Source organism: Mustela putorius, unplaced genomic scaffold (assembly GCF_011764305.1).
Source record: "Mustela putorius furo isolate JIRA1106 unplaced genomic scaffold, ASM1176430v1.1 tig00000145_pilon_pilon_pilon, whole genome shotgun sequence".
NCBI classification, from domain to species: domain Eukaryota; kingdom Metazoa; phylum Chordata; class Mammalia; order Carnivora; family Mustelidae; genus Mustela; species Mustela putorius.
Genome location: NW_025421294.1, coordinates 27,724,672 through 27,752,495, shown reverse-complemented (window position 1 = coordinate 27,752,495; position 27,824 = coordinate 27,724,672). Strand labels below are relative to the sequence as shown.

Genomic DNA, 27,824 nt, shown 5'->3' with positions numbered 1-27,824 from the left:
AGGCACCCGTGGTGGTTTTGTTTGGTTTGGTTTTTTAAAGTAAACTACCACCCCCCCAAGTGGGGCTCAACCTTATGACCTCAAGAACAAGAGTAATATGCTCTACTGACTTGAGTCAGCTAGTCCCCTGTCTAGTCTCATTTTTATGTAAAATCTATAATATTGCTGAACCTTTTTTTTAAAAAAGTTTTACTTAGGGGCGCCTGGGTAGCTCAGTGGGTTAAGCCACTGCCTTCGGCTCAGGTCATGATCTCGGGGTCCTGGGATCGAGTCCCGCATCGGGCTCTCTGCTCAGCAGGGAGCCTGTTTCCTCCTCTCTCTCTCTCTCTGCCTGCCTCTCTGCCTACTTGTGATCTCTCTCTGTCAGATAAATAAATAAAATCTATAAAAAAAAAAGTTTTACTTATGAGAGGGAGGAGTGTGTCAGAGAGAGTGTCATTATGGAGAGAGGCAGAGGGAGGAAGAGAAAATCTTCAGGCAGACTACTTATAGAGTGGAGCTAATGCGGATCTCAATCTCATGACCCTGTGATCATGACCTGCACTAAAACTAAGAGTTTTTTTTTTTTTTTTTTTAAAGATTTTACTTATTTATTTGACAGAAATCACAAGTAGATGGAAAGGTAGGAGAGAGAGAGAGAGGGAAGCAGGCTCTCTGCCGAGCAGAGAGCCCGATGCGGGACCCGATCCCAGGACCCTGAGATCATGACCTGAGCTGAAGGCAGCGGCTTAAACCACTGAGCCACCCATGCGCCCTAAAACTAAGAGTTTGATGGTCAACTGACTGAGCCACCTACACAGCCTGCCCTCCCTCCCTCATGTTTTTTATTATTCCTGAAATTTTAGACTGGAAGTATGATTTAAGAGTTTTTCCGAATTCACTGCTCCATAGTGCCCTCTTGTTTTTACGAAATGTTTTTAAAATGTCTTCTTTACCTTATGTTTTCCTTTATTCTGTCTTCTTTTGTCTCCACTGTTCTCTTTGTTTCAGATTTTATCAGTAGTTCTTCCTCACTGTGGCCTTTTTTCTTGAAAGAAACTTTTTTTTTTTTAAGATTTTATTTATTTATCAGAGAGAGATGGAGAGAGAGTGAGCACAACAGACAGAATGGCAGGCAGAGGCTGAGGGAGAAGCAGGCTCCCTGCTCAGCAAGGAGCCCGATGTGGGACTCGATCCCAGGACGCTGGGATCATGACCTGAGCTGAAGGCAGCTGCTTAACCAACTGAGCCACCCAGGCGTCCCAGAAGCTTTTTTTTTTTTTTTTAAAGATTTTATTTATTTGACACAGATGGGGAGAGAGGGAATTACAGGCAGGGGGAGTGGGAGAGGGAGAAGCAGGCTTCCTGCTGAGCAGGGAGCCTGATGCCCCTGGATTGTGACCTGAGCTGAAGCCAAATGCTTAACCACTGAGCCACCTAGGTACCCCTGAAGGATTTAACTTGGTCACTGTAGAGCATTTACTGGTTCTTATTCTGCATGGTTCTTTTTTTTTTTTTTAAAGATTTTTTTATTTATTTGACAGAAATCACAAGCAGACGGAGAGGCAGGCAGAGAGAGAGAGAGAGGGAAGCAGGCTCCCTGCTGAGCAGAGAGCCCAATGCGGGACTCGATCCCAGGACCCTGAGATCATGACCTGAGCCGAAGGCAGTGGCTTAATCCACTGAGCCACCCAGGCACCCCGGCATGGTTCTTAATGTACCACATTGAGGACCTTTTTTATATTCTCTTACTCTCTTGTTCTAGAGTATGCCAACCCCTCCTTGACTTTACCTGCTGTTTTCATACTGGCCTTCTGACTTTTGGTTTATTTTTTCAGGTCTATTATATTTTCAGGTCCATTATATGTCCTGTTGTTTTCCTCTTGCTTACTTTTGCCACAGATACAGATACTTTGAAGGAATTGTATAATTATTGATGGTTTTTCTTTACCCATTTGTATTTTGGGGTTTGTGGCGAGTATTGTATTAACCTGTTTTTGTTGTGTTGATGGGGTTTTGGTTTTGCTATTCTAGTTGCTGTGTATTTATTTGACAGGACATGAAGAGATTAAAAAACTGTACTGTTTGTATCCAGAATACACAGAGGTGATTACAAATGAATAATAAAATGACAGTCCAATTAAAAAATGGGCAAAGAACCTGAATAAATATTTCTCCAAAGTACATACAGAAATGGGCAGTTAAGGGTATGAGAAAGATGGTGAACATCATTAGCCCATTGGGGAAATGCAAATCAAAACCATAGTGGGACAACAGTTCACACCCACCAGGATTGCTGTTATCAAAAGCCTTGAAGAGGCTCTGGAGAAGTACTTAAACACTGCTGGTGGAGGGCAAAATGGTGCAGCCATTTTGAAAACAGTTTAGCAGTTGCTTAAAATAGGTTAGAGGTAGAGTTACCATATAATTCTACAGTTCCATTCTTTGGTATACATTCAGAGTAATAAAACACATGCACACAAAAATTTCATGCATGAATGGTCATAGCAGCACTACTCCTAATAGCCAGAAAATGGAAGCCATACAATGGAATATTGTTTGGCAATTTAAAAAATGTGATACAGATGTATGCCATAACATGGATGAACCTTTACAACTTTATGTCAGGTGAAAGAAGCCAGTTGGAAGGGACTATATTTTTTATCATTCTGCTACATGGACTGTCCAGCATGAGTGGGTGCCTAGGGCTGAGGGGTAGGTGAGGGGGTCTGGGAAATAATGGTTAATGGTGACAGAAGTGTTATGAAATTGTGATGATGATTGCACAGCTCTGAATATACTAAAAGTCATATAATTATACATTTTAAATAGTTGAATTTTATAGTTGTGGGAATTAGTTTTCCAAACAAATTTTAAAAAAGAGAAAGGCTCTACTACTGCTGTTGCCATCTGTTAAGACTCCTCTCTACAGGATTCTTTGCATTTTTTTATGGTGGAGATTTTTAAACATGCAACAAAACCAAGACTTTTATACTGAACATCCCTGTCCTGCTTTTTGGGTTCTTCTACTTAAAATATTAACTGTACCTATTTATCTATCTATCCATCCTTCTATCTATCCACCGATTTTACTTTTTGATGCACCTCAAACTAAATTGCAGATATCTATCTATTTACGTTTCCCCATGTACTAAAGTATGTATATTAATCAGAATTCACTGTTTCATAGTTCTTGTTTTATTTTTATATAAGGACAGACTCAGGTGTGAAATGTTCTTTTGCTGAGTTTTGACAACGGACCAGTACCCTTCTCAGGAGACAGTCCATCATCTCCAGAAATGTTTCCCCAGGCCTTCATCTCCAGGGACAGCTGCCGAGGGGACTTTTCATTTTAAGGGGTCGGAGATAAAAATTGCCTGTTCGAGGACTTCTTAGAAATGCAAACATCCAGTGTGTAGTCTTGTGTAAGGCTTGGTTTGCTCAGCATAAAATTTGAGATTCATTGAGTAGTTTTATCTATGATTTGTTCCTTCTTGTGTATTGCTGACTAGTGTGCCTTGAGGGTTGGTTTTCTCCTCTTGATGGCACCTGCTTTTTCCAGTTTTTTTGTTATTAGGAAAAAAAACTCATTGTAAACTCTAATCAACATGTAAGAGTTTTAGCTGTTTACATCTTTTTTTTTTTTTTTTTTTTTTTTTTTTTTTTTTTTTTTTTTTTTTTTTTTTTTTTTAAAGATTTTATTTATTAATTTGACAGAGAGAAATCACAAGTAGACAGAGAGGCAGCCAGAGAGAGAGAGAGAGGGAAGCAGGCTCTCTGCCGAGCAGAGAGCCCGATGCGGGACTCGATCCCAGGACTCTGAGATCATGACCTGAGCCGAAGGCAGCGGCTTAACCCACTGAGCCACCCAGGCGCCCCTAGCTGTTTACATCTTCACCAGTATTGCTGTAGGTGGTCTTAAATTTTTACCATTCTTTTTTTTTTTTTTTAAAAAGATTTTATTTACGTACTTGGCCGACTGGCAGACGGAGATCATAGATAGGCAGAGAGGCAGAGAAGGGCGGGAAGCAGGCTTCCTCCTGAGCAGAAAGCCTGATGCTGGCTGGATCCCAGGACCCTATGATCATGACCTGAGCTGAAGGCAGAGGCTTAACCCACTGAGCCACCTAAGCGCCTGAAATTTTTGCCATTCATGTGTGTAAATTTATTTTGTACCTCAGAGATAGAATTAATAAAAATCACACTTCTTTTTTTTTTTTTAAAGATTTTATTTATTTATTTGACAGAGATCACAAGTAGGCAGAGAGGCAGGCAGAGAGAGGAAGGGGGAAGCAGGCTCCCTGCTGAGCAGAGAGCCCGATGCAGGGCTCGATCCCAGGATCCTGGGATCATGACCTGAGCCGAAGGCAGAGGCTTTGACCCACTGAGCCACCCAGGGACCCCTAAAAATCACACTTCTAAAGTGTCTGATCAGTGGTTTTTAATATAGTCACAAAATTGGGCAACCATCCCCAAAACCCAATTATAGAATATTTTCATCATCTTAAAAAAAAACCCTGAATGAATTATTGAGGTATAAAAAGACTTGGAGGAACCCTAAGTGCATAATTAATTGAAGCAGAAGCAGCCAGTTTGAAAAGATTATATACTATTTGATTTCACCTATATGATCTTCTGGAAAAGGCAGAACTACGGAGGCTGTGAAACATCAGTGATCTGCAGGGGTTCCGGGAAAGTGAGGGATAAATAGGTGGAGCACAGAATTTTAGGGCAGTGAAACTATTCCATGTGATACTATCAAGCTGGATACTTAACTATACATGTGTCAAAACCTATAGACCACTTTTAATACTGTCATGTGTTAGTGTTGGCTCATCACTTGTTAGAAATGTGATCACAGCCATGTAAGATGTTAGTAGGGGAACTGGGGCAAGAGGACGAGTGAAGGGTATGGTATTTGAGAATTCTCTGTCCTTTCTGTTTATTTCTCTGTAAACCTAAAACTGATCTTTAAAAAAAAAAAAAGTGTGTTGAAAAAAAAAAAAGGAAAAAAAAAAATTGTACCCACCAGCGTCTTTCATCATCTGTTCTTCCAGCCCTAGGAACCATTAATCTACTTTCTGTCTACCTATTCTGAACATTTCATGTAAATGGAGTCATACGATATGTATTCTTTTTTGATTGGCTTCTTTCACCTTCCATAATTTTTTGAAGTTTTATCCATGTTTTAACAACTATGAGCCTCTTACTGTATTCCTTTTTATTCCTGAATGTTACTTTATGGAAATTAGTTCTTTTTCCACTTTTTTGGCTGTTGTGAATAATGCTGCTGTGTGAAGAACACTTATGTGTAAGTTTTTGTGTGGATATATGTTTCCATTTCTTTTGGTTATATACCTAGAATGAAATTGCTGGGTCATATGGTAACATTGTTTAACATTTCGAAGAACTGCCAAATTCTTTTCCAAAATGGCCACACCATTGTATATTCTTACCAGGAATGTATGAGGGATTCATGTTCTCTGCATTCTTGCCAATACTTGTTAAAACCTGCCTTTTTGATTATAGCCATTTATTCTCCCACATAAGAGTGGAATGTGATTTTAAACCTCTTGCCCTTTTCTTCATAGGGGCAAATTTCTGGAGATGTGCGATGATCTCTTAGCTAGAGTGGAGCCACCACTTCGTAGTGTTTTGGAACAAGCCAGTAAGTATTACTGTGACTCAATTGTTTGTATAATCATGGCTCTTTGGAAAATGTTACTTTTTTTTTTTTTTAAAGTTACACAGATTTTCATTATATAGATCGCTTACTTCATTGCTGTATTAAGCTTCTATGTGTATCTTTCCTCTGGATCACCGCCCCCCCGCCCCACCTCTTTTGATAATGGTGTCCCGGGAAATTGAATAGTTTTCCCTAGAAAGCTAATTCAGGGGCGCCTGGGTGGCTAGTGGGTTAAAACCTCTGCCTTTGGCTCAGGTCATGGTTCCGGGGTCCTGGGATCAAGCCGCACATTCGGCTCTCTGCTCCGTGGAGAGCCTGCCCCCCCGCTGCTGCCTCTTTGCCTACTTGTGATCTCTGTCTGTCAAATAAATAAATAAAATTCTTCTTTTTTTTTTTTTAATTTTAATTTTTTTATTTTTATTTTTATTTTTTTTAAAGATTTTATTTATTTATTTGACAGACAGTGATCACAGGTAGGCAGAGAGAGAGGAGGAAGCAGGCTCCCTGCTGAGCAGAGAGCCCGATGCGGGGCTCGATCCCAGGACCCTGGGATCATGACCTGAGCCGAAGGCAGAGGCTTTAACCCACTGAGCCACCCAGGCCCCCCCCCCCTTTTTTTTTTTAAGATTTTACTTATTTGAGAGATAGTGAAGCGAGCATGAGCGAGAAGGTCAGAGAGAGAAGCAGACTCCCTGTGGAGCTGGGAGCCCAATGCGGGACTCGATCCCGGGACTCCAGGATCGTGACCTGAGCCGAAGGCAGTCCAACCAACTGAGCCACCCAGGCATCCCAAATAAATAAAATCTTTAAAAAAAAAAAAAATTAACCCATTAAAAAAAAGAAAGCTAATTCAGACTCAGATGGGTATAAACATCGCATTTATTTTATAGTGGGAAAAATCGTCTTTTGCATTGCTGCTTGTGGTAGTTGTACAGGGTTTTCTGTCTGAATATTTTGCTGACTGAGAAATACAGCCACAAGAGGATGTCACCACATAGCTATTTTAAAAGGATGTTTTAATTTTATCTCTAGCTAAAAGTAGACATCTGATTTAGTAATGTATCACTAATTTTCCTAAAACCTTTAGCATACTTTAACTTGGAGTCCACTGTTGTGTTGGTTGCTAAGTATATCAGTGTTGACATGTACTGTCATCTTGACAAAGGTCAGTTCTTAAATCAGAGTGATTATGTTAAACTGGCATTTTTTTTTTTCCATACTGGGATAGCCCATTTCTTTAAAGAGCCCTTCAAACATATCGTCACTGTTTGTTACATAAAATGAGACCAGGAAATCAGGCGGTGTTGGGAATATTCTATGAGTGAGTGAAGAGCTTTGGTGTGCACCTTTACTTCTTTAAGGTGGAGGCTGTACCTGTGTTAATAATCTACTATGCCTGTGTTCTGGATGAAGTGCTCATGTGGCTAGGTGTGCTTTGAATACGTCTTTCTTTCTTTCTTTTCTTTTCTTTTCTTTTCTTTTCTTTTCCTCTTCCTTCCTTCTTTCCCATGTCAGAGGTAACTCAGTATTTCAAGGCCCTCTTATTTTCCCTGTGGCTAACTTAAGTATTGATGTTTTAACAATTTTTTGCATGGGACTGTTTCAGAGATTATGGGGTCTCTGTGCTGTAGGGCATTTAGTATTCATACCTCTGTCCTCTTGAGTTCATGAGAAGTTCTAGTATTGTGCCACACTGCCCCTCTTTCTTGGTGTATCAGAACATACCTATTTTCAGATGCTGCAACTGTGTGTGTCTGTATGTCTGTGTGTATGTGTATGGTGGTGATGAGGGGGTGAAGGAATGGCTGGGTTTTGTTATAGATCTGTAAGTTACTTTGTTGTGTTAAGATGTTACATTGCGCTCTTATTTTGTTGTAAAATACTGATTTAAAAGTTGTTTTCATCTAAGTGTCAATTCTAATAATTTAAAAATAGAGTTAAAGAAAGAAGATATTTATGCAGTGGAGATAGTTGGTGGCGCGACACGAATTCCTGCAGTAAAAGAGAAGATCAGCAAATTTTTTGGTAAAGAACTTAGTACGACACTAAATGCTGATGAAGCTGTCACTCGAGGCTGTGCGTTGCAGGTGAGCTTTCTCTCATAGGGAGCCATCCATTTATAGATCATTGTGCCTAGATGGGATTGCTTTTTCTGTATCCAGCTAGTAATCTGAGGTTAGCTTATTAGCCTGATCTCTGGGTGTAAGATTTTGACATTTTAGTTTTATAATGGATATCAAAGATGGTGTTAAATGGAATTGTACTCTGTAACATGTAGTAACCTGAATTAATTTAGTAGAAACATAGGTAGGCCTGAAATATTACTAGTATTTGGCACATTATCTGTTGTCTGTATATGAAGTAGCATCATACATCAGTTAAGTAAAGGTTTGGATTAATGGAAAAATGGTAAGTAATGGCTAGATAATTAATTTGACAAATGATAGCAGTTTTTAAAACCACTTACACATCATTAAATTATTAATGTGAACACCTAAAAACCGTTGATGGTGGTTTTTTGAAGTCATTTATTTATAGGTCTCATCATAACATAATGTCTGTGCTTCTCATATGGAATTTTTAAAAATTATTATTCTAGTGTGCAATCTTATCGCCTGCTTTCAAAGTCAGAGAATTTTCTATAACTGATGTAGTACCGTATCCAATATCTCTGAGATGGAATTCTCCAGCTGAAGAAGGGTCAAGGTAATAACATTTATTATTTTTATACTTAAAGTTAACTTAGTGTTAAGTATGAGTAAAATATTGCCTTCCATTTCAACTTTTGCAGATTTGTAGCATTTCATTACAGTGCATGAAGGAAAAGTGATGCCTTAATCTTGAGAATAAATTTTGTGTCCTTACTTAGTTTTATTATAATTGATCCTGCTGAAGTAATTAGTGCCTTTTACGTACTTACTTACGTACTTCCTTTTCTTAAAACTGATTTCATATATCTATCTATGGATATATATGTAAGTCCTCTCATCCCCCTTTTGGAACCTTTTATATTCCAGAAATGACAGATGAGAGAGCATGAGCCATGCAATAATTACAGATGTAGAGTAAATTGGTGAAAGTTTTCAGGAATATCTTAAATTTGTGTGTTTTTGTCTTTTTCCTCCCATCTAGTGACTGTGAAGTCTTTTCGAAAAATCATTCTGCTCCTTTCTCTAAAGTACTCACATTTTATAGAAAGGAACCTTTTACTCTTGAGGCCTATTATAGTTCCCCACAGGATTTGCCCTATCCAGATCCTGCTATAGGTAAGTAGAATTTGAAACTTTAAAAAACGAAAATTTATGTACTTAGAATTGGGAGAGAGCAAGTATTCTGAAATTTGGTATTGAAAATCCCACAAAATAAATCTCTTGTAGGTTGTGACCAGTTCACTACTAGCAGGATGGTTACTGTTTAATTTGATCTCTATTGTGTGGGCAATATTTCTTGGTTAATGCATATAGTGGGTATACCTTGTACATAATATGATAATACGTAGATACTGAAAAGGAGTTAAACTCAATGTTGACCCTAACACAGAATTAAATGATGGACGCAGAAAATCATTAGAAAATTGTTAAGTTGGTACCCTAGGATATGGAACCATGTTGGCTAGAGTCTTTATAGACCCTTAGAAACTCTTAAAATACGGAAATTGTACTAGCTGAGGAAAGAAACTAGAATTACATGATCATCACAGACTTCGAATACATGAGTAAAGTATTAGGAATATCCTGAATGGCACTTAGAAGCTGTGGGAAGGTTAACGTACTCTGTTTTCCTCATTTGTAAAACAGGAATAAGAATGAGAAATTATATTTTGTGAATTAAAAAGCAAGTAAAAGTTTGGTGTAATAACTGACTCTCGATGTATGTTAGTTTCTTGATAAATGACAGAAACGGTATGGAATCACTAGAGTTTTTTTCAGTAGAGGAGATGTGACATTGGTTTAGGAACTAACCTGGCAGTGGCATATAAAGATTAATTGGAATAAGGGACAAGAGGTAAGAAAATGTTCATAGGGTTAGGAGATGTGTTAGTCCTCAGCTGGGACAAGTAGTACTAAGAGTTTGACTATTTATGAGAGAAGGAGGAGAAATCTGATGATTTGATTTATTTGAAGTGTCATATTACTGACCTGTCACTGAGAAATGGGCGTAACTTGGCCGTATGGGCATATATTCGTGTTTGAATTCATCCTCACAGGTTATGTTTTCTCTTCTGTTTCATATGTCCCTAGCTCAGTTTTTAGTTCAGAAAGTCACTCCTCAGTCTGATGGCTCGAGTTCAAAAGTGAAAGTCAAGGTTCGAGTAAACGTTCATGGCATCTTTAGTGTGTCCAGTGCATCTCTAGTGGAAGTGCTCAAGTTTGAGGAAAATGAGGAACCGATGGAAACAGATCAGAATGCAAAGGAGGAAGAGGTAATCTGGCCATTTTATACATTTTAAATTTATGATGGTATAAAGGTGACTTGTCTAGAAATTCTAAGATTGACTGGGTGGCAAGTGAGGAACCTTGTGACAGCTGCCAAGAGTGCACTCTGTCCCCTTATCCCACCACGGATGAACTAGCAGAAGCTCTTCATGCAGTCTATGTAATAGAAATGAAATATAGTGGGTTCTCTCTTCAGACCATGTAATTCTCAAGTTGAGTTGTTTTCGATTCTCATTACTGAAGAATGCTTTGAGTCTTGGTTGATTATTTTCATAAGTTGATTTTACACTCATTTATTGGAATCATATCCTGGGTCTCATCCTTACTGTGCATCAAAATCAAGCTTTATGAAACTACAAGTGTTGGGAGTCTCCAGAGGTCATACTGAGTTCGTCTGGGTGAAGGCCCAGGTGTCATTTATAAAAGCTTCTGGAGTCATTTTTAGGAGCTGCAGACATTCAGAGCTGGTGATTCAAGTCTCCACAAACTTTTTCCTTCTTTGTCACTATTGTCAGGCTTTTTTTTTTTTTTTTTTTTTAAAGAATTATTTATTTAATTAAGGGAAAGCATGCATGTATGCATGCAAGTTGGGGGAGGAGCAGAAAGAGAATCTTCAAGTAGGCTCCCCACTGAGCGGGGAGCCCAATGTGGGGCTCATTCCCACAACCCAAGAGATGATAATTTGAGCTGAAACCAAGAGTTGGAAGCTCAATGGACTGAGCCACCCAGGCACCCCCATTCTGTTCTTTTTTAACAGAATTCTCAAGGTGTTCACCTACCCTAATGTGCACAATGGTTGTACTTGTGAGGATGAAAAGACTAATTTAAAAACTGCTTGAAAATGTTGAGACTTTTGAGAGAAATTTACTCATGAGGGAGCATGGAGAAACTCCTGCTAGCTTCAGAAATATTGTGTAAAATATTAAGATGAGTACTGCTGTGGTTTACAAAGCATTTTCACAGCCACCCCTGTGTGTATACGGTAGGGTAGGGCAAGTGTTTACTCCATTGTACAGATTTATTAACTGAGAGACAGAGAAGAGAACTTCCTGTTAATAGGTAACATGTGTTATAACTGGAATTTCAGTCTAAGCATCTTGATGGCTGGTAATTGATCAGGAATTCCATACCATGGTATTTTGCCAGTGTGTCATGAAGGTTGCTTAGTCTTTTGTTAGTATTTCCTACTTTGAGGATTTGATGTGACCTGTTTTTCAGAAGATGCAGGTGGACCAGGAGGAACCACATGCTGAAGACCAGCAGCAGCAGACACTAGCAGAAAATAAGGCAGAGTCTGAAGAAATGGAGGTATGAGTTGTGTTTTAGAGTAGGATTTGTAATCTGTTTACATACATGAGATGCTATGTCTTAGAAGGTAGTTACACAGTTGACCCTTGTACAGTGTGCAGATTAGGGGAACTGACCCTTGTGCAGTAAAAAAAATCTGCATATAACTTGACTCTCCAAAAACTTTACTAGTGGCCTATTCTGTTGACCAGAATAACATGAATAGTTGATTAACTACTCTTTGTTATAGGTGTTACATACTGTGTTCTTACTGTAAGGTAGACTACAAAAAAGAATATGTTACTAAGAAAATCATAAAGCAGAGAAGATACATTTATAGTACTGTACTGTTACCTCTGCAGTTCAAACCTGTTTTGTTTAAGGGTAAACTGGATTAGGAATTCTTTACATAAATGAAGTTTTTAAGTAAGATTTTGTAGTGAGTTTGGAAATTATGTTTGGCAAGAACTTTGAACTCTAATCCCTTTGGAATTTGGGAAGAATGCACTCAAAAACCATAATTTGACCAGGCTGGTGATTGGTTCATGTTGGTTTCTGAATGGCTATTACTCTTTTTCATCCTGTCCATAATTTATTCTTTTCTGATAAATGAGATGTAATTTTTTCAAATTTTTTTACCTCTCTCACACTTGTCTTTTGTCTAAAGATAGTTTTTTAATTTTTATGTATTTATTTATAAAGAGATTTTATCTATTTTTTTGAGAGAGTGCATGAGTGGTAGAAGGGTGGAAGGAAAAACAGACTTCCTAAAGGGCATGGAACCCAATGCAGGGAGGGCCCTGGGGTCACAAACTGAGCCAAAGGCAGACACTTAATGTCCTGAGCCACCCAGGTGCCCTAAAGATAGTGTTTTATTTTTATTTATTTTATTTTATTTTACTTCTTATTAACATTATTATTATTATTTGTTTCAGGGGTACAGGTCTGTGATTCATCAGTCTTAAACAGTTCACAGCACTCACCATAGCACATACCCTCCCTAGTGTCCGTCCATCACCCAGTCACCCCATCCCACCCACCACCCACCACCGCAGCAACCCTCACTTTGTTTCCCGAGATTAAGTGTCTCTTATGGTTTGTCTCCCTCTCTAGTTTCGTTTTGTTTCATTTTTTTTGTTTTCCCGTGATCCTCTGCCTCATTTTTCAAATTCCATGTATCAGTGAGATCATGATAGTTGTCTTTTTCTGATTGACTTATTTCAGTTAGCATAATACTTTCTAGTTCTAGTTCCATCCATGTTGCAAATAGCAAAATTTCATTTTTGATGGCTACATAGTATTCCTGTGTGTGTATTGTGTGTATACACACTTCATATTTTCTTTATCCATTCATCCGTGTGTGGACATCTAGGCTCTTTCCATAGTTTGGCTATTGAGGACATTGCTGGTATAAACATTCGGGTGCATGTGCCCGAATAATTTGTATCTTTGGGGTAAATACCCAGTAGTGCGATTGCTGGGTTGTAGGGTAGCTCTATTTTCAACTTTTAGAGGAACCTCCATACTGTTTTCCAGAGTGGCCTGCACCAGCTTGCGTTTCCACCAACAGTGTAGAAGGGTTCCCCTTTCTCAGTACCCTAGCTAATATCAGTCATTTCTTGATTTGTTAATTTTAGTCATTCTGACTGGTGTAAGGTAGAATCTCACTGTGGTTTTGATTTGTTATTTCCCTGATGCCCAGCAATGTTGAGCACTTTCTCATGTGTCTGTTGGCCATTTGGATGTCGACTTTGCAGAAATGTTTGTTCATGTCTTCTGTACATTTCTTGATTGGATTGTTTGTTCTTTGAGTGTTGAGTTTGATAAGTTCTTTATAGATTCTGGATACTAGCCCTTTATCTGATATGTCACTTACAAATAAAAAGTTTTTTTTTTTTTTTTTTTTAATATTATTTGACAGAGAGAGACACAGTGAGAGAGGGAACACAAGCAGGGGGAGTCGGAGAGGGAGAAACAGGCCTCCTGCCAAGCAGAGAGCCCGATGCGGGGCTTGATCCCAGAACTTTGAGACCATGACCCAAGCCAAAGGCAGACGCTCAATGACTGAGCCACCCAGGCACCCCAAAAGATAGTGTTTTAAATAATTAACTATTTACATTTACATATTTACATTTTGTAGATAGTGTAAATAATAAATTTATCCCAGGTATTTATTTAAATGACTCTGTAACATTTTTGAATCCTTTACAATCCTGTTTTTTAATTCTGACTTCCATGTTTTCATGTTTAAGTTTGGTGCCAGTATTTTTTTTTTAAATTTTATTTATTTGACAGAGAGAGAGATCACATGTAGGCAGAGAGGCAGGCAGAGAGAGAGAGGGGGGAAGCAGGCTCCCTGCTGAGCAGAGAGCTTGATGCGGGGCTCAATCCCAGGATCCTGGGATCATGACCTGAGCCGAAGGCAGAGGCTTTAACCTACTGAGCCACCCAGTGGCTCACATTATGACATTGTAATATATAGTCTCACTTCGTGGTATTTCTGATTGTGGTATTTAAAAAAGTTTTACAGAGCTTGTAGGTGGTTTCAGTCTGTTACTCATTTTCATATCAGTTAATAAAATTCAGTTACTTCCATTTGGCTGTGCAAGTACTCATATAATAGAAAATATAAGAAAATAGAAGGTTTAATAGTGATGATGTGCTGATTGTGGGGTTATGGGAGGGTGTGTGTGTGTGTGTGTGTGTTTACATAAAGTGCAGTAGTAGTAAGTATATTTATGCTGTGGTGCAGCCAGTGTTCTGAACTTTTTCATTTTGCCAAATAGATACTCTGCCCATTAAACAACAACTCCCCAATTTCTCTCTTGCCCTCCCCCTAACCCTTGGCACCCACCGTTACTTCTGTCTCTGTGGATTTGACTACTCATATAATACTTACTTTAAGTAGTATAATACTTACTGTAACTAGATATTATAAGTAATCATCCCAGATTATTTATATCATTAGAAAACTCATAAAAAACCAAAGCACTCTTGAAAACATGACCCATTTAGAAGTTTAAGATAGTCTGTATACGTGTTTCTTAATAATGATTTCTTGTTATTTTAGACCTCTCAAGCTGGATCAAAAGACAAAAAGATGGACCAACCACCTCAAGCCAAGAAGGCAAAAGTGAAGACCAGTACTGTGGACCTGCCAATTGAGAATCAGCTATTGTGGCAGATAGACAGGGAGATGCTCAACTTGTACATTGAAAATGAGGTGGTTATTTCAGTTCTCTTAGAGCAAGAAGCTAACAGATTAATGTGGCCATAGCATTCAAATGCTTTGTCTAGTGACCTTTTATGTATTTTTAATTGTTCGGAGTTTAAGGCAGTAATTTTAGATTTTTGGATACTTCAAGGGCAAATTCCATGTGATACCGACTCTTTTATGGTTTTATGTGTCTATAGCTAGAGGCTCTCTTAAGAGATCTTTTTTTTTTTTTTTAAGATTTTATTTATTTATCAGAGAGAGGGCGAGAGAGCAAGCACAGGCAGACAGAATGACAGGCAGAGGCAGAGGGAGAAGCAGGCTCCCTGTTGAGCAAGGAGCCCGATGCGGGACTCGATCCCAGGTCGCCGGGATCATGACCTGAGCCGAAGACAGCTGCTCAACCAACTGAGCCACCCAGGCGTCCCAAGATCTTTGACATGTCTTTGGTATAGGGGTTGTATCATTCATGTTGAAGTTTGTGTGTGTGCTTGTTCACTTGAGAGCTTGGGATGTTTGAGGTGATGGGTCATGGATGTTGATCAGTAGGAGAAATTAAAGCATTAGTGGTAGTGCTGTTTCGTGTATTCTCTTCCTTATTGCTAGTCAGTGTTGAACTCTTGGTACTATGAGTAGTGCAAGGTTTGCCAACCTGGTGCACGAATTACTGAATTGTTGTCTCTGAAGTTTTTCTGTCATGTATTCCTTGGATCTTAGATTTGTTTTACAGAACTGTAACATTTATACTATGAATCATTTGATTTTGTTGGTATTGTATAGTAATCCTACAGCAGAGTATACAACCTTGTGACATGGAGCTGATACTAATAGTTTCTTAAAGTTCTTGTTAAGTTCTTCTTGTTTTTGCTTTTGAATTTCTAAATCTTGATATTTCTATTACTCTTTTTCTAAGATACTCACAGAGCTCACCATTGATCTTCATCATTTATTGGGGACTAATGCTTCCACTTTTCCTTTCTTGGATTATTTGCAGAACTAAAAGGATTTGGGGAAGAAGGAATCTCCACTTTTATAATTACAGTACTTAGTACTTAGGAGGATATTGTCTCAGTTGTCTGAGTATCTCATTTATACTGTTCTCAGGGTAAGATGATCATGCAGGATAAACTGGAGAAGGAGAGGAATGATGCCAAGAATGCAGTGGAAGAATATGTGTACGAGATGAGAGACAAGCTTAGTGGGGAATACGAGAAGTTTGTGAGTGAAGATGTAAGTATGTGCCTACCTACTTGGTGTCTTCTGGGAGCAGCCTTAAATGTGGTAGGCACATTTGTTGACATCTGTAGGTAGACAGTCAAATGATTAAAAATGGGTTTTTTTTTGGGGAAAAGTTTTATATATATATATATTTTTTAAATTTGACAGAGACAGCAAGAGGGGGAACACAAGCAGGGGGAGTAGAAGAGGGAGAAGCAGGCTTCCCCCTGAGTAGAGAGCCCAGGACCCTGGGATCATGACCTGAGCCAAAGGCAGATGCTTAACAGTGGAGCCACCCAGAGGCTCCAAGTTTTATATTTCTTATAATGCATTGTTTCCCAAAGTCTTGTCTTCATATGTCACTTTTTTCTTTTTCTTTTTTTGTAATGCATCACTTTTTGATACATTTGCATGCCATTATTTACCTGGTGTTTTTCCTTAAGTCAGCCCACCTTTCTCTCATGTTTTTGTATTTTAATTCACTTAAAAAAATTGAGGTATAATTGACAACGTAACATTACTTTCAGGAGTACAATATAATGATATTTGTATATATTATGAAATGATCATACAAGTCTAGTTTAACATCTGTCACTATACACAGTTTAAAAACTTATTTTCTCTTGTTTGTTTATTTTAAATGAAAGATTTTTATTTATTTAATTGACAGAGATCACAAGTAGGCAGAGAGGCAGGCAGAGAGAGAGAGGAAGGGAAACAAATTCCCCGCTGAGCGGAAAGCCTGACGTGTGGCTCCATCCCAGGACCCTGGGATCATGACCTGAGCCGAAGGCAGAGGCTTAACCCACTGAGCCACCCAAGCGCCCCTTTTTTCTTGTTTATTATTAGCAGCTTTCAAATAGCCAATACAGTGTTTTATATAGGGCACATTTTTAAGAAGATTTTATTTATTTATTAAGATTTTATTTATTTGATAGAGATCACAAGTATGCAGAGGCAGGCAGAGAGAGAGGGGGAAGCAGGCTCCCTGCTGAGCAGAGTGCCCTATGTGGGGCTCGATCCCAGGACTCTGAGATTATGACCTGAGCTGAGGGCAGAGGCTTTAACCCACTGAACCACTGCCTGGGTGGTTTATTTTTTATAGCTTACGTTATTATTATTTTTTTTTTAAAGAAGATTTTATTTATTTGAGAGAAAGCGCAAGAGAGCATGAGCACGAGTGGGCAGGGAGAGGAAGAAGCAGATGCTTAACTGACTGAGCCACTCAGGCCCCCCAGCTTACACATTTTTAAATGCAGTTTTTATTTCTGAAATTTTCAAATAACCATATTAATCCAAAATTTTAAACCTATCCCCTGCAGCAGAGAATAATAAAACCATCTGTAGTTATCAAGCAAAACGACATTGCCATTCTTGTCTGTGTCCCTTGTCTGTCCCCTCCCCTCACATCCCCTCTCTCACCCTGTATTTTAAAGCAAACTCAGATACTGCAGTCTTTGCCTGTGACTTCACTGGTCATTCAGCTGATTTTTGACTGACCCGACATAATATTTTCTTCATATTTAGGATCGTAACAGTTTTACCTTGAAACTAGAAGATACTGAAAATTGGTTATATGAAGATGGAGAAGACCAGCCAAAGCAAGTTTATGTCGATAAATTAGCGGAATTAAAAGTAAGTACTTCTTGGGGGTGCCTGGCTGGCTTGGTTGGTGGAGTTATGTGACTCTTGATATTACATTCGTGAATTCAAGCCTGATGTTGGGCCTAGAGCTTAATTAAATAAAGCAGGAGGATGGAGAGCATTTCCTTCTGTATTTTCTTTTTTTTTCCTTTAAAAAAGTGCGTCTTGAAAGCAGAAGTGTTCTGAAACTCAAACCCATGCTGTAATTTCAAAGAATTCATCTCAAAATTGGGAGGAATTCTCATATCAAGTAATGAAGACAGGCTGAAAGTGATGGAAGAACTATACCCTTTATCACATATGGTCATTTTCTTATTTTTAGAACCTTATAGTAACAAAATTATTTTTCTGAAAGTTCAGTTTGGATTTAAAATGTTTTTCTGACGGAGATTGCATTCTTGGTGTGGCATTTGAGACTAGAAAGATGTGACTTGTCCTAAAGGCACCTGTAGTGCAGTTGAGGCGGGGTTGTTTATATAGTTTTGATTTTCGTTAAAGTGACTGGTTTTGTATTTAAGGAATCTGATCATTAACCATTAGGGTTAAAAGTACAAAAAAATGAGGGTGCTGAAATAGCTCAGTTGGGAGAGTGTTAAGCTTCAGATCTAAAGGTCCCTGGTTCGTTCCTGGTACATGGAATGTTTTAGTGCACGTCCACCGTCATGGCTTTCCTCTGAGTTAGGGGCTATAAATGAATGAAGTGATTGTGTTTTAATAAAACTTAATTAAAAAAAAAATACAGGGGTGCCTGGGTGGCTCAGTGGGTTAAAGCCTCTGCCTTCAGCTCAGGTCATGGTCTCAGGGTCCTAGGATTTGGCCCCGCATCGGGCTCTCTGCTCGGTGAGGAGCCTGCTTCCCCTTCTCTCTCTGCCTGCCTCTCTGCCTACTTGTGATCTCTCTGTCAAAATAAATAAATAAAATTAAAAAAAAAATACAAAAAATGATATAAGGTTGAGGCCTTTGTTGGCAAAAGGATGCAAATGTGCAAGAAGTTTTCACATTTCTGTGGATTACTTTGTCAAACTGGCCACTTTGATGAACCTCTGAAATGGAATTGTTCAAGGATGGTGCCTGCAGTCTTCTTATCATTACGGAAGGATAAGAAGAGCTTCCAGTGCCATGTCTCTGAAGAAGTCTTTTGCTTTACTTTTTTTTCTTTAAAAGATATATTTATTTTTGTCAGAGAGAGAGAGATCACAAGTAGGCAGAGAGGCAGGCAGAGAGAGAGAGAGAGAGAGAGAGAGAGGAGGAAGCAGGCTCCCTGCTGAGCAGAGAGCCTGACGAGGGACTCCATCTCAGGACCCTGAGATCATGACCTGAGCCGAAGGCAGCAGCTTAACCCACTGAGCCACCCAGGCGCCCTGCTTTACTTTTTACTATAGGAGATGTCAAACACTTTCAAGTACAACAATAGCTTTAACGGCTGTCAGCTTATGGCCAGTTTTTGTTTATTTTCTGTTCCCTCCCACTCCCATTTATTGAAGAAAGTTCCTCATGTTATATTTAATCTGAAAATATTTCAGTATATATTTAAAAGAAAATGTTGTAACCTTAAGCTATACTATTACCATGTTTAAGAAGGTGTCACCAGGGGCACCTGGGTGGCTTAGTCGGTTAAAGCCTCTGCCTTTGGCTCAGGTCATGGTCCCAGGGTCCTGGGATTGAGCCCTGCATCGGGCTCTCTGCTCAGCGGGTATCCTGCTTCCTCCTCTCTCTCTGCCTGCCTTTCTGCCTACTTGTGATCTCTGTCTGTCAAATAAATAAATAAAAATTAAAAAAAAAAAAAAGAAGAAGGTGTCCCCATGCATTCAGTTTTCATGTTCTAATTGTTTCATAAATTAGTTGTTAGTTTGACCATGAAAATCCCCATAAGGACCGTAAATTTTACTGCTTTGTCTCTTCATTCTGTGTAGTTCTTCCATCATTTCTGCCCCCTTATTCATTTATTTAAAAAGTAGTTTTAGATGTCCTAGGTCAGATTTTTACCTGGTCTGGATTTTGCTGATTTTCATTCTGTGCTATTTATTATTATCTAATTCATTTCTGTGCTATTTATCACCATCAGGTAAATTGATGGTTAGAATTAGAGGCTTCATTAGATTTCGTTTTCAAAAAAAATTTTTGGCAGGTATGGTTCTTACTAAGTACTATATATCACATCAGGAGGCACCTCATTTTGGGTTGTCTCCCTCTCTGTTTTGAGAACTAGGTCTCCGGTGACAAGTTGAAGTGGCTCCACATGGAGTGGTATAGAGGTATAGTCTCATATCTAGCCTTATGATAGATTACAGTGGGATGGGAAGAGATACTGGGTTTTTTACATGAAGGATATGGTGATGAAATGTACTTTAATCCATAGTAGATCTGAGTAATAGTAGAAACAATACTACTCTGATAATTGAAGCATTCTTTCTTATGTTAAGAATCTAGGTCAACCTATTAAGATGCGATTCCAGGAATCTGAAGAAAGACCAAAATTATTTGAAGAACTAGGGAAACAGATCCAACAGTATATGAAAGTAATCAGCTCTTTCAAAAACAAGGTACATTTTTTCTTTTCCTACTGTTATTTTGGTAAAGTTTTGAGGCATTTACATAGCAATCTTTTGCTTTTCTAAAATTGTCATTTAATAATACTGTTTTTTGGGATGTTAGTGTAATGTGTAGAATATTTCATACAGTCTTACTAAGAACCCTGGGATATGCTACTCTCTTTAATAGGAGAATCTGGAAGTGAGCAATATTGTTCTCTTTCCTTTTCTTGCTGTGAAATGCTTCATCAGTGACTTAACCTGCTGTGTCCTGGTCTTTCTGAGAACCATTAGGCCGTATGGTTTGGTTTGTTATGCAGATGTAGAACTGTCTGAATAGAAAACAACTTAACAATTTTTTGAGCACTGTGTGATATACATTGCATAAATACATTATTTCATTAAATCCACAGAGTACCCTAATAGTAGGTAGGTGATCATGTCAGTAATAGTTACAGGTAACTTGTAACTTCTTTAAGCCTCACTGTCCTTAAGTAACACCAAAGATTAATCTTGAGAGGTGGGGTTTGGCCTGAGGTCTGACTCTACACATTTTGGGTTTCTAACCACTCCACTCTACTTCAGGTTCCTGATGGACAGTCATTGTAAGAAACATTGGTCTTTTTTTTTTAAAGATTTTATTTATTTATTTGACAGAGAGATCACAAGTCGGCAGAGAGTCAGGCAGAGAGAGAGAGAAGCAGGCTCCCGCTGAGCAAAGAGCCTGATGCGGGGCTCGATCCCAGGACACTGAGATCATGACCTGAGCCGAAGGCAGCGGCTTAATCCACTGAGCCACCCAGGCGCCCCTATTGGTCTTATTTTTAAAAGAATTTTGTTTTCTAGAAGGTCTCTCTTAAAAAATGGTATTCAGAAGCCTCTTCCTTCGGCTCAGGTCATGAGCTCAGGGTCCTGGGATTGAGCCCCGCATCAGGCTCTCTGCTTAACAGGGAGCCTGCTTCCCCCTCCACCTCTCTGCCTGCCGCTCTACCTACTTGTGATCTCTCTGTCAAATAAATAAATATTTAAAAAAAAATTGTATTCATTATTGTTTTGGTTCCTAACTAGCTTGCGTAAACCTCTGCTTTCACATCTTGTGGCCTGTAATGTCCTATTTGTGAAATTCCCTTTGTAAGTTGTATGTCAGGCATGTGCTTTTTATAACATTCAGTTCTTTTAATTGCTACCCTTATGTATGTTTTTGGCCCTTAAGTTGTATTTCCTGAGTGTTCTAAAAACTAGGGTTATGTTTTCTTAGTTGAATTTTTTTTGAAGGAATTCAGTGTCCATTTGGATGTTGAGGCTGAGTTTCCTTCATTTTTGGAAAGATTGTACCTTTTTGAAAGATGGCTAACAACTAGATATTTGGGTGGGGAGAGGATCATCCTTTGACACCTACCTGGTTGTCTCCTGGTTGCAGGAGGACCAGTATGACCATTTGGATGCTGCTGACATGGTGAAGGTGGAAAAAAGCACGAATGAGGCCATGGAGTGGATGAATAACAAACTGAATCTGCAGAACAAGCAGAGTCTGACCATGGATCCAGTTGTCAAGGCAAAAGAGATTGAAGCTAAAATTAAGGTAATTTATGGTTTTGGGGCACCTGGGTGGCTCAGTGGGTTAAGCCTCTGCCTTCGGCTCAGGTTGTGATCTCAGGGTCCTGGGATCGAGCCCTGCATCAGGCTCTCTGCTCGGCAGGGGGCCTGCTTCCTCCTCTCTCTCTCTGCCTGCCTCTCTGCCTGCTTGTAATCTCTGCCTGTCAAATAAATGAATAAAATCTTAAAAAAAAAAAAGTAATTTATGGCTTTGAATATTTCATAGTCTTGTCAGCCTTGTTATTTAGAATTAACGGTCCTTAAAGTGACACTTAAGAGGGAACTTCATTAGTGCATCTTAGTTTTTGGCTTCTGGTTGGGAGGGGTAGAACTTGGGTTTAAGTTGATTGAGAATGTTATGTAAAATTTGTCATTTTTAAGAACCTACAGTTTCCTCTCCTCTGCATTCTAGGAGCTGATGAGTATCTGTAGCCCTATAATTTCAAAGCCCAAACCCAAAGTGGAACCTCCAAAAGAAGAGCAAAAAAATGCAGAGCAGAATGGACCAGTGGATGGACAAGGAGACAGCTCAGGCCCTCAGGCTGCTGAAGAGGGTACAGACACATCTGTGCCTTCGGATTCAGACAAGAAGCTTCCTGAAATGGACATTGATTGATTCCAACAATTGTTTATATTAAAACAGACTATTATAAAGCTTTAAGTTGTCAACTTTGTTCTAAATATCAACTAGAGCAATCAAGTACTGGAGATTTCTTAGTCAGTTTTTAGGGGATTTCGTGGGAGGGGATATAGGTAATGTATGGAGCATTTTGACTTCTAAATATGTTAGATACAGAAATTAAGTGCATTGTATCTTTTTCATAATGGTACTATTTAGAAGCCCAGTTAGTCTTACTTACCGAGCTTCTGCTTCACTCCTTTTGTGTTTAATCATGCTTACACAAGGATAAGTTTGTTTTGGAAAGCTAAGCTATAATAAGCAAAGGCTCTAACTACCTGTCAAGCAGACTTTTCATTGTGACCTCTGTGGCAGGAACTCTAGAGATTGTGCTTCAAAAGTCTGATGTGGAGATTGCCATGAAGGCTCCCCTGCCTGGTGTGGGGATGGGGCTGGGGTCGCCTCTTTCCGAGGGCTAGAGCGTGGCATGGCCCGGATTAACTTAACATCCCAGAACATGAGGGGTGATTGCTGAGCTCCTTCACACTGCGCTGTTGCTCCACTTACATAAACTCTCACCCCTACCTCCCCCTCCACCAATGAAGGAGATCCTCTTAGAAATGCCATGTGCTGCTCTTGGGAAAATAGACCCCTTCACCTGCAGCAAGTTGATAACAGAGGATTTTGGACCTGGAAGCTCTTCTGAGATAGTATGTTCCTGGAAGTGTGTGCACAAATACCCCAAACATCAAGTCTGAATACTTTTTCGCTTTGGAAAGTTAGAATTGGATAGATGTACTTTTGGATATAGGTGTGGTAAATTGAGCGGAGGACCTGATTCTTGTTAACTATGGTGTAAAGATTTGTATCCTGGCCTGCTCATTCAGGTGAGAGAAGTTATGTGTAAATTTGAAGTATAGCTTGAAGTCCTAAGACAAGAGTTAAAAGTTCTTTTTAGCTCATTCACATTCACTTGTATGTTAAGTGTTAATACCTGCCATGAACCTGCCAATTTATGTGTTAAACAGCTGACAGAAAAAAAACCCAAACCCTAAGATACACTGGACTGTACTGGAGGAGTCTGAAATTAGTGTTAAAGTAGCACGGTGTCTGACTTGAGCAGCACCACATTCTTATTGTGTGGCTGGTGTCAGGTGCACCAGAGCATTCCCTGTGACTGCCCTTCATGGCCGTGTTGATAGGAGGGAAGCATTTTGGAAACTCCAAGGGAAGCCTGTATTAGAGGCCATAGCTGGTACCTGCCTTAGAAACTGTTAAAAGCTTTGTTGGTTACATTTTGGATCTTTGTAATAATTGTTATCTGTGTAACAGAGTACTTCTCTGTTAATTTTGGGCTGTGTTAGAAATAAGATCTTTGCCTACTTAGAACTAAGTTTCTGTCCATCTCTGCACTAAAAAATTTTGGAGTGTTACCAGGTTCTGAAGTGCTATAGAGAAGCACTCAGAGGAGGAAGGTGGAAGTGTACTTATGTTGGTGCGTGAGCTTGCACGGAAGCCTTGTAGCACCAGGACTTGTCCTTGTCCTTAGAGGCTCTATCCATTCTGTACCTGTCCTGCTTTGAGTTTCAGCTGGCCTGCAGTGAGGCCAGGAGCTACTTTGGTGTGCTGGCTGCAGGATTAAGCCAATTCTTATGCAAATGACTCAGTCCACAATGGCCATTTCTTCTAAGAAAACTTGTTGTGTGGGGGAGGGTGTGGGTGTTGGGATGGGGGTGAAATCGGAAGTTTAAAATTTAAACTAGAAATAAGATGGTGTGGTCTGCTTGGTCTCTGTTAGACCGGCTTTAAGACCAATTGGATTTACTTGGAGGCCAGGCCAGAGAGAGTGTGATAATTGACGACTTGTTTGCAGTCAAGCATTTATCCAGGTTGCATTATCCAAATTGGTTTGTTCAAGCTCCAGGTCACATTCTTACACCAAGAGAAACTTTAAATAAACAGACGAGTTTAGGAAAAATTAATAAAAGAAACCTGTCTTACACTCAGGAATGGTTTCCTTAATTTTCTAATGAAGTGTGTGTGTGTGTGTGTGTGTGTACGTGTGTACGTACGTGTGCACGTGCGCCTTCAATGAAAACTACAGAGGTAGGAGTCCTATTAACTAAACTCCTCTTGTTGGGGCCCCTGGGTGGCTCAAGTCATTAAGCATCTGCCTTCAGCGTAGGTCATAGATTCTGGGATTGAGCCCCACATCGGGCTCCCTGCTCAGTGGGAAGCCTGCTTCTCCCACATCCCCTGCTGGTGTTTCTTCTCTTAGCTGTCTCCCTCTGTCAAATAAAATCTTAAAAAAAAAAAAAATCATTTGTTAACAGCTGGCAAGAAGTTGTTCTTTTTCTGTACTCAGAATTCTCCCATGTTGACTGTTGGCCCAGTTCTCTGGTATGTAGGAATCCATCTCTTGTATTGTCTATCCTTTTGAGGGTTTTGACAAAAGCAGAAGGTGGGTTATGGTCCATAGAGGACCATTGCCAGGATTGATGCCTGCCCCTTTGAAGAACGCCATGGCCTGGAGTATGCTAGTAACACTTGTCACCATTGGGTGTGTAGCATGTATGTGTGCTTGTGTGTGTGCATGCACAAATCTGTCTGGGTGTGAATGTGGGATAGTAATGAGTGTTGAAAGGGGATGAAGCCATTAGAAGAGGCCTAACTACAATAGGCCTAGGGCCTACATGGGGAACTGTGTGGGATTTTAATTCCTGGAGCCCTGCCACTTAATAGTCCTGGTGCTATGTGTTAGGAGTAGCTGACCTGGCAGGGCCCACCATTAGGGCTTGGATCAGCCACCTTCAACAAATGTGTCTGCAGCAAGGTTGGCCTTGTCTTGGGTTCTGACCTTGGGAAAGGAGTGAGCATGTGGTGAATTAAGTGGGCAGCCTGGGACCAGCTATCAGTCATCCAGAAAAACAGGGGTGTTGGGATCACATGGAAAGAGAGTAAGAGTCCTATTTACTGAAGAGAGGAGCCAGTTCCCTGCATGTCATAGAGGAAGAAGGTGTTGGAGGTGAAGCCCAGGTTGGTGTGAAGGTTTTGTGGTGTGGCAGCTTCAGCTTGATGTGAAGAGCTTCAGAGCTCAGTGGGGTTGGTGAGGACTCATGGAGAGGTATTAGACCATTGGCCTTTGAGATTTTTTTTTTTTCCCCAAGCATCTGAAGTGTCTTTTATAGAGGTATGGGTGAAAGTGGAGGGGCTGAGACTTGAAGGTTCTGGTGTTGGAGCCCCTTTAGCCTGAGAGTGACAGTGTTTTAGGGATGCCCATGTGATGTGTGTAGAATGAGTTGGGCCTGGGAGAAGCTAGAGGTAGCAGGACATTACAAATAATCCATGTTTGAGGGAATGAGCCAAACACGGGGAAATGGTAGGTCCTGGTACTGAAGAAACAGGAAAGATTTGAAAATAAGAACTCTCCTGGGCTCTTGGGTGGCTCAGTCAGTTAAGGTTAAGTGTCTGCTGCTCAGGTCATGATCCCAGGTTCCTGGGATCCAGCCCCTTGTCGGGCTCTCTGCTCAGTGCAGAGCCACCTTCTGCCTGCTGCTTTGCCTGCTTTTGGGCTCTCTCTCTGTCAAAGAAATCTCTTTTTTTGAAGATTTTAGTTATTTATTTGACAGAACACAGCTGAGAGAGGACCCTGGGATCATGACCTGAGCTGAAGGCAGACATTTAACGACTGAGCCACCCAGGTACCCCAAAATAAATAACAACAACAACAACAAAAAACCTCTGCTGAAGCTGAGAATGTAGTTAGGCTGTGGCATAACACAGCCGCTTGATGAGGTTTTCTTGCTTCAGCTCTTGATAATGCTTCTGTGCACTTGATGTATTTCAATCCTTTTTTAAAAGTAGCTTTAACAGCAAGAATATTGTATTTTTACATGAGAAACGTAGGTTAGGAACAATATGCACACAGCTTCCTATGTTTGGGAGGAACATGAACTAGATTTGCATAAAAACCAGAATCAGATGGATGTTCCAGAATGAAATGATTTCCTTCCAAGGTGGAATTGTGGGTGACTGCTGTTTGTCCATGTTTGCTTGTTGACATTTTCTAAGGTATCTGTAATAAGCCTTTTTAAATTTCCTAATGCTGAAAAAACTGCTTAAAAGAATGGTTCCCAGCTTTTGAACCTGGCACAGCAGAAGTGATAGAGAAGTAGAACTTCAAGTGTGTAGGAGTCCGTGGACAAGCTGGTGTGAGGTTGGTGTAAGTCTCCTGAGGGAAGGATTAGGAAGTCATTCTGATAAGAGTTGAGAGATCCCAAAGCTACAGTGGGTGTGGAAAGAAGCTTTGGGGTTGGGGTGCCTTCCTGGTTTAGGGACTGAAAACTTGAGTTGGGATATGGCAGGAAGAGCAAGTGGAAACTTGGGAGGAACCGAGTTGCCGGAGAGGAGCCATCATGCATGAGGTGGGTTAGGGAGCAAGGGAGTTTGAGAAGGGACAGTGGCAATGACTATGGGGGTGCTTTCAGGGTGTAGGAGCCAGGTCTTGGGCCCACAGTGAAGCTGCAAGAACTGTGGCTTAGTTGGAATGACAACTCAGCTTGGGGAGAAGAGAGATTGCATGGCATCCTGGGTCCCAAGTTTCTGAATGTGAATGGGACTTCTTTCCACCACTTACCTCTGGACCATGCTGTCTTGGAGTTGACCATGCATTCCTTCCCTGGGTGCTTCTCTCTTGCTTCTGGCTGCAGCAGCCTGGGACAAGACCCTCAGTGCCCTTGTCCTCCGTGATCTGGATACTGCTACTTGGAGTAGTGTCATAGGTGGAGAAATGAACGAGGGGACTTACTCAGGCTAGTAGGCAAAATGCAAACATGGCCACGTTGTGGTAGGACAGCACTACAGAAGAAGAGAGGGTAGAAAAGAGGATAGATTCTGAGGGTTCAGGGCAGGGAAGACTCACAGAGGAATGGGCAAGGCACAGACTGCTTTCAGATTTGTCCAATAGCCATGAGCATGTGCCAAGCTCATCCTGACCCTGTCACTCCACTTTTGGCACGTGCTCTCAGGACAGAGAGGGAGAGTGGGGGGATATATATACTTTTAACTCCTCAGGGTGATTTCCCAGAATCAAACACAACGAGCAACAAAAATAGAGTTGGGTTGGGGCCATTTTCACGGGTTCTGTCTGGATGTATTTCCTTCAAAGACCGGGTGTACTGTTGTATTTGGAGTCCTGGATCCATGGAGGGACAGAGAACACTTCAAATACTTTTTGTACCACTAGTTAGCAGGCCCTGACCTACCACATTGTTTTTTTTCTGCTTGCACTCAAAACTTTAAAATATACTCATCTATTCAGTTAACACTTGGCTAAATGCTTGGGAAAGAGAAAACTGGAAACGCTTGGAAAACCATCTCAATGGCTCCCCTTCCAAGATGTAAATCCCAGTGAAGCATTTCTGAGGATGAGCAGCAGGAGTAGGGAGACTATTACGACTCAGGAGAGTTTCCTGTGGGGCCAGGAGAACTGTGTGGGATCAGACTCAGAAACTGGAGAGGCCCCTGCAGGAGTGAGAGGAGCCCCAGGCTGAACGGGGGACGGGGGAGGGGGGGGTAATTCCTCCAACTCAATCCTGTCTATCTTCCTACAACA

The 27,824-nt window shown here is 40.3% G+C and overlaps 1 protein-coding gene across 1 annotated transcript in view; it reads left to right on the top strand.

Moving 5' to 3' along the window:
* HSPA4 (heat shock protein family A (Hsp70) member 4) overlaps positions 1-24,216 on the top strand; it is a 52,911-nt gene extending 28,695 nt beyond the window's left edge. The window contains exons 8-19 of the mRNA XM_004744982.3: positions 5,571-5,647; positions 7,601-7,752; positions 8,265-8,371; positions 8,798-8,931; positions 9,907-10,088; positions 11,320-11,409; positions 14,459-14,611; positions 15,707-15,832; positions 17,348-17,455; positions 19,888-20,007; positions 21,416-21,577; positions 22,004-24,216. Coding sequence (XP_004745039.1) covers positions 5,571-5,647; positions 7,601-7,752; positions 8,265-8,371; positions 8,798-8,931; positions 9,907-10,088; positions 11,320-11,409; positions 14,459-14,611; positions 15,707-15,832; positions 17,348-17,455; positions 19,888-20,007; positions 21,416-21,577; positions 22,004-22,207 — 1,615 coding nt within the window. The 3' untranslated portion in view covers positions 22,208-24,216. The remainder of the gene's footprint in view (positions 1-5,570; positions 5,648-7,600; positions 7,753-8,264; positions 8,372-8,797; positions 8,932-9,906; positions 10,089-11,319; positions 11,410-14,458; positions 14,612-15,706; positions 15,833-17,347; positions 17,456-19,887; positions 20,008-21,415; positions 21,578-22,003) is intronic.
* Positions 24,217-27,824: the final 3,608 nt, after the last annotated feature.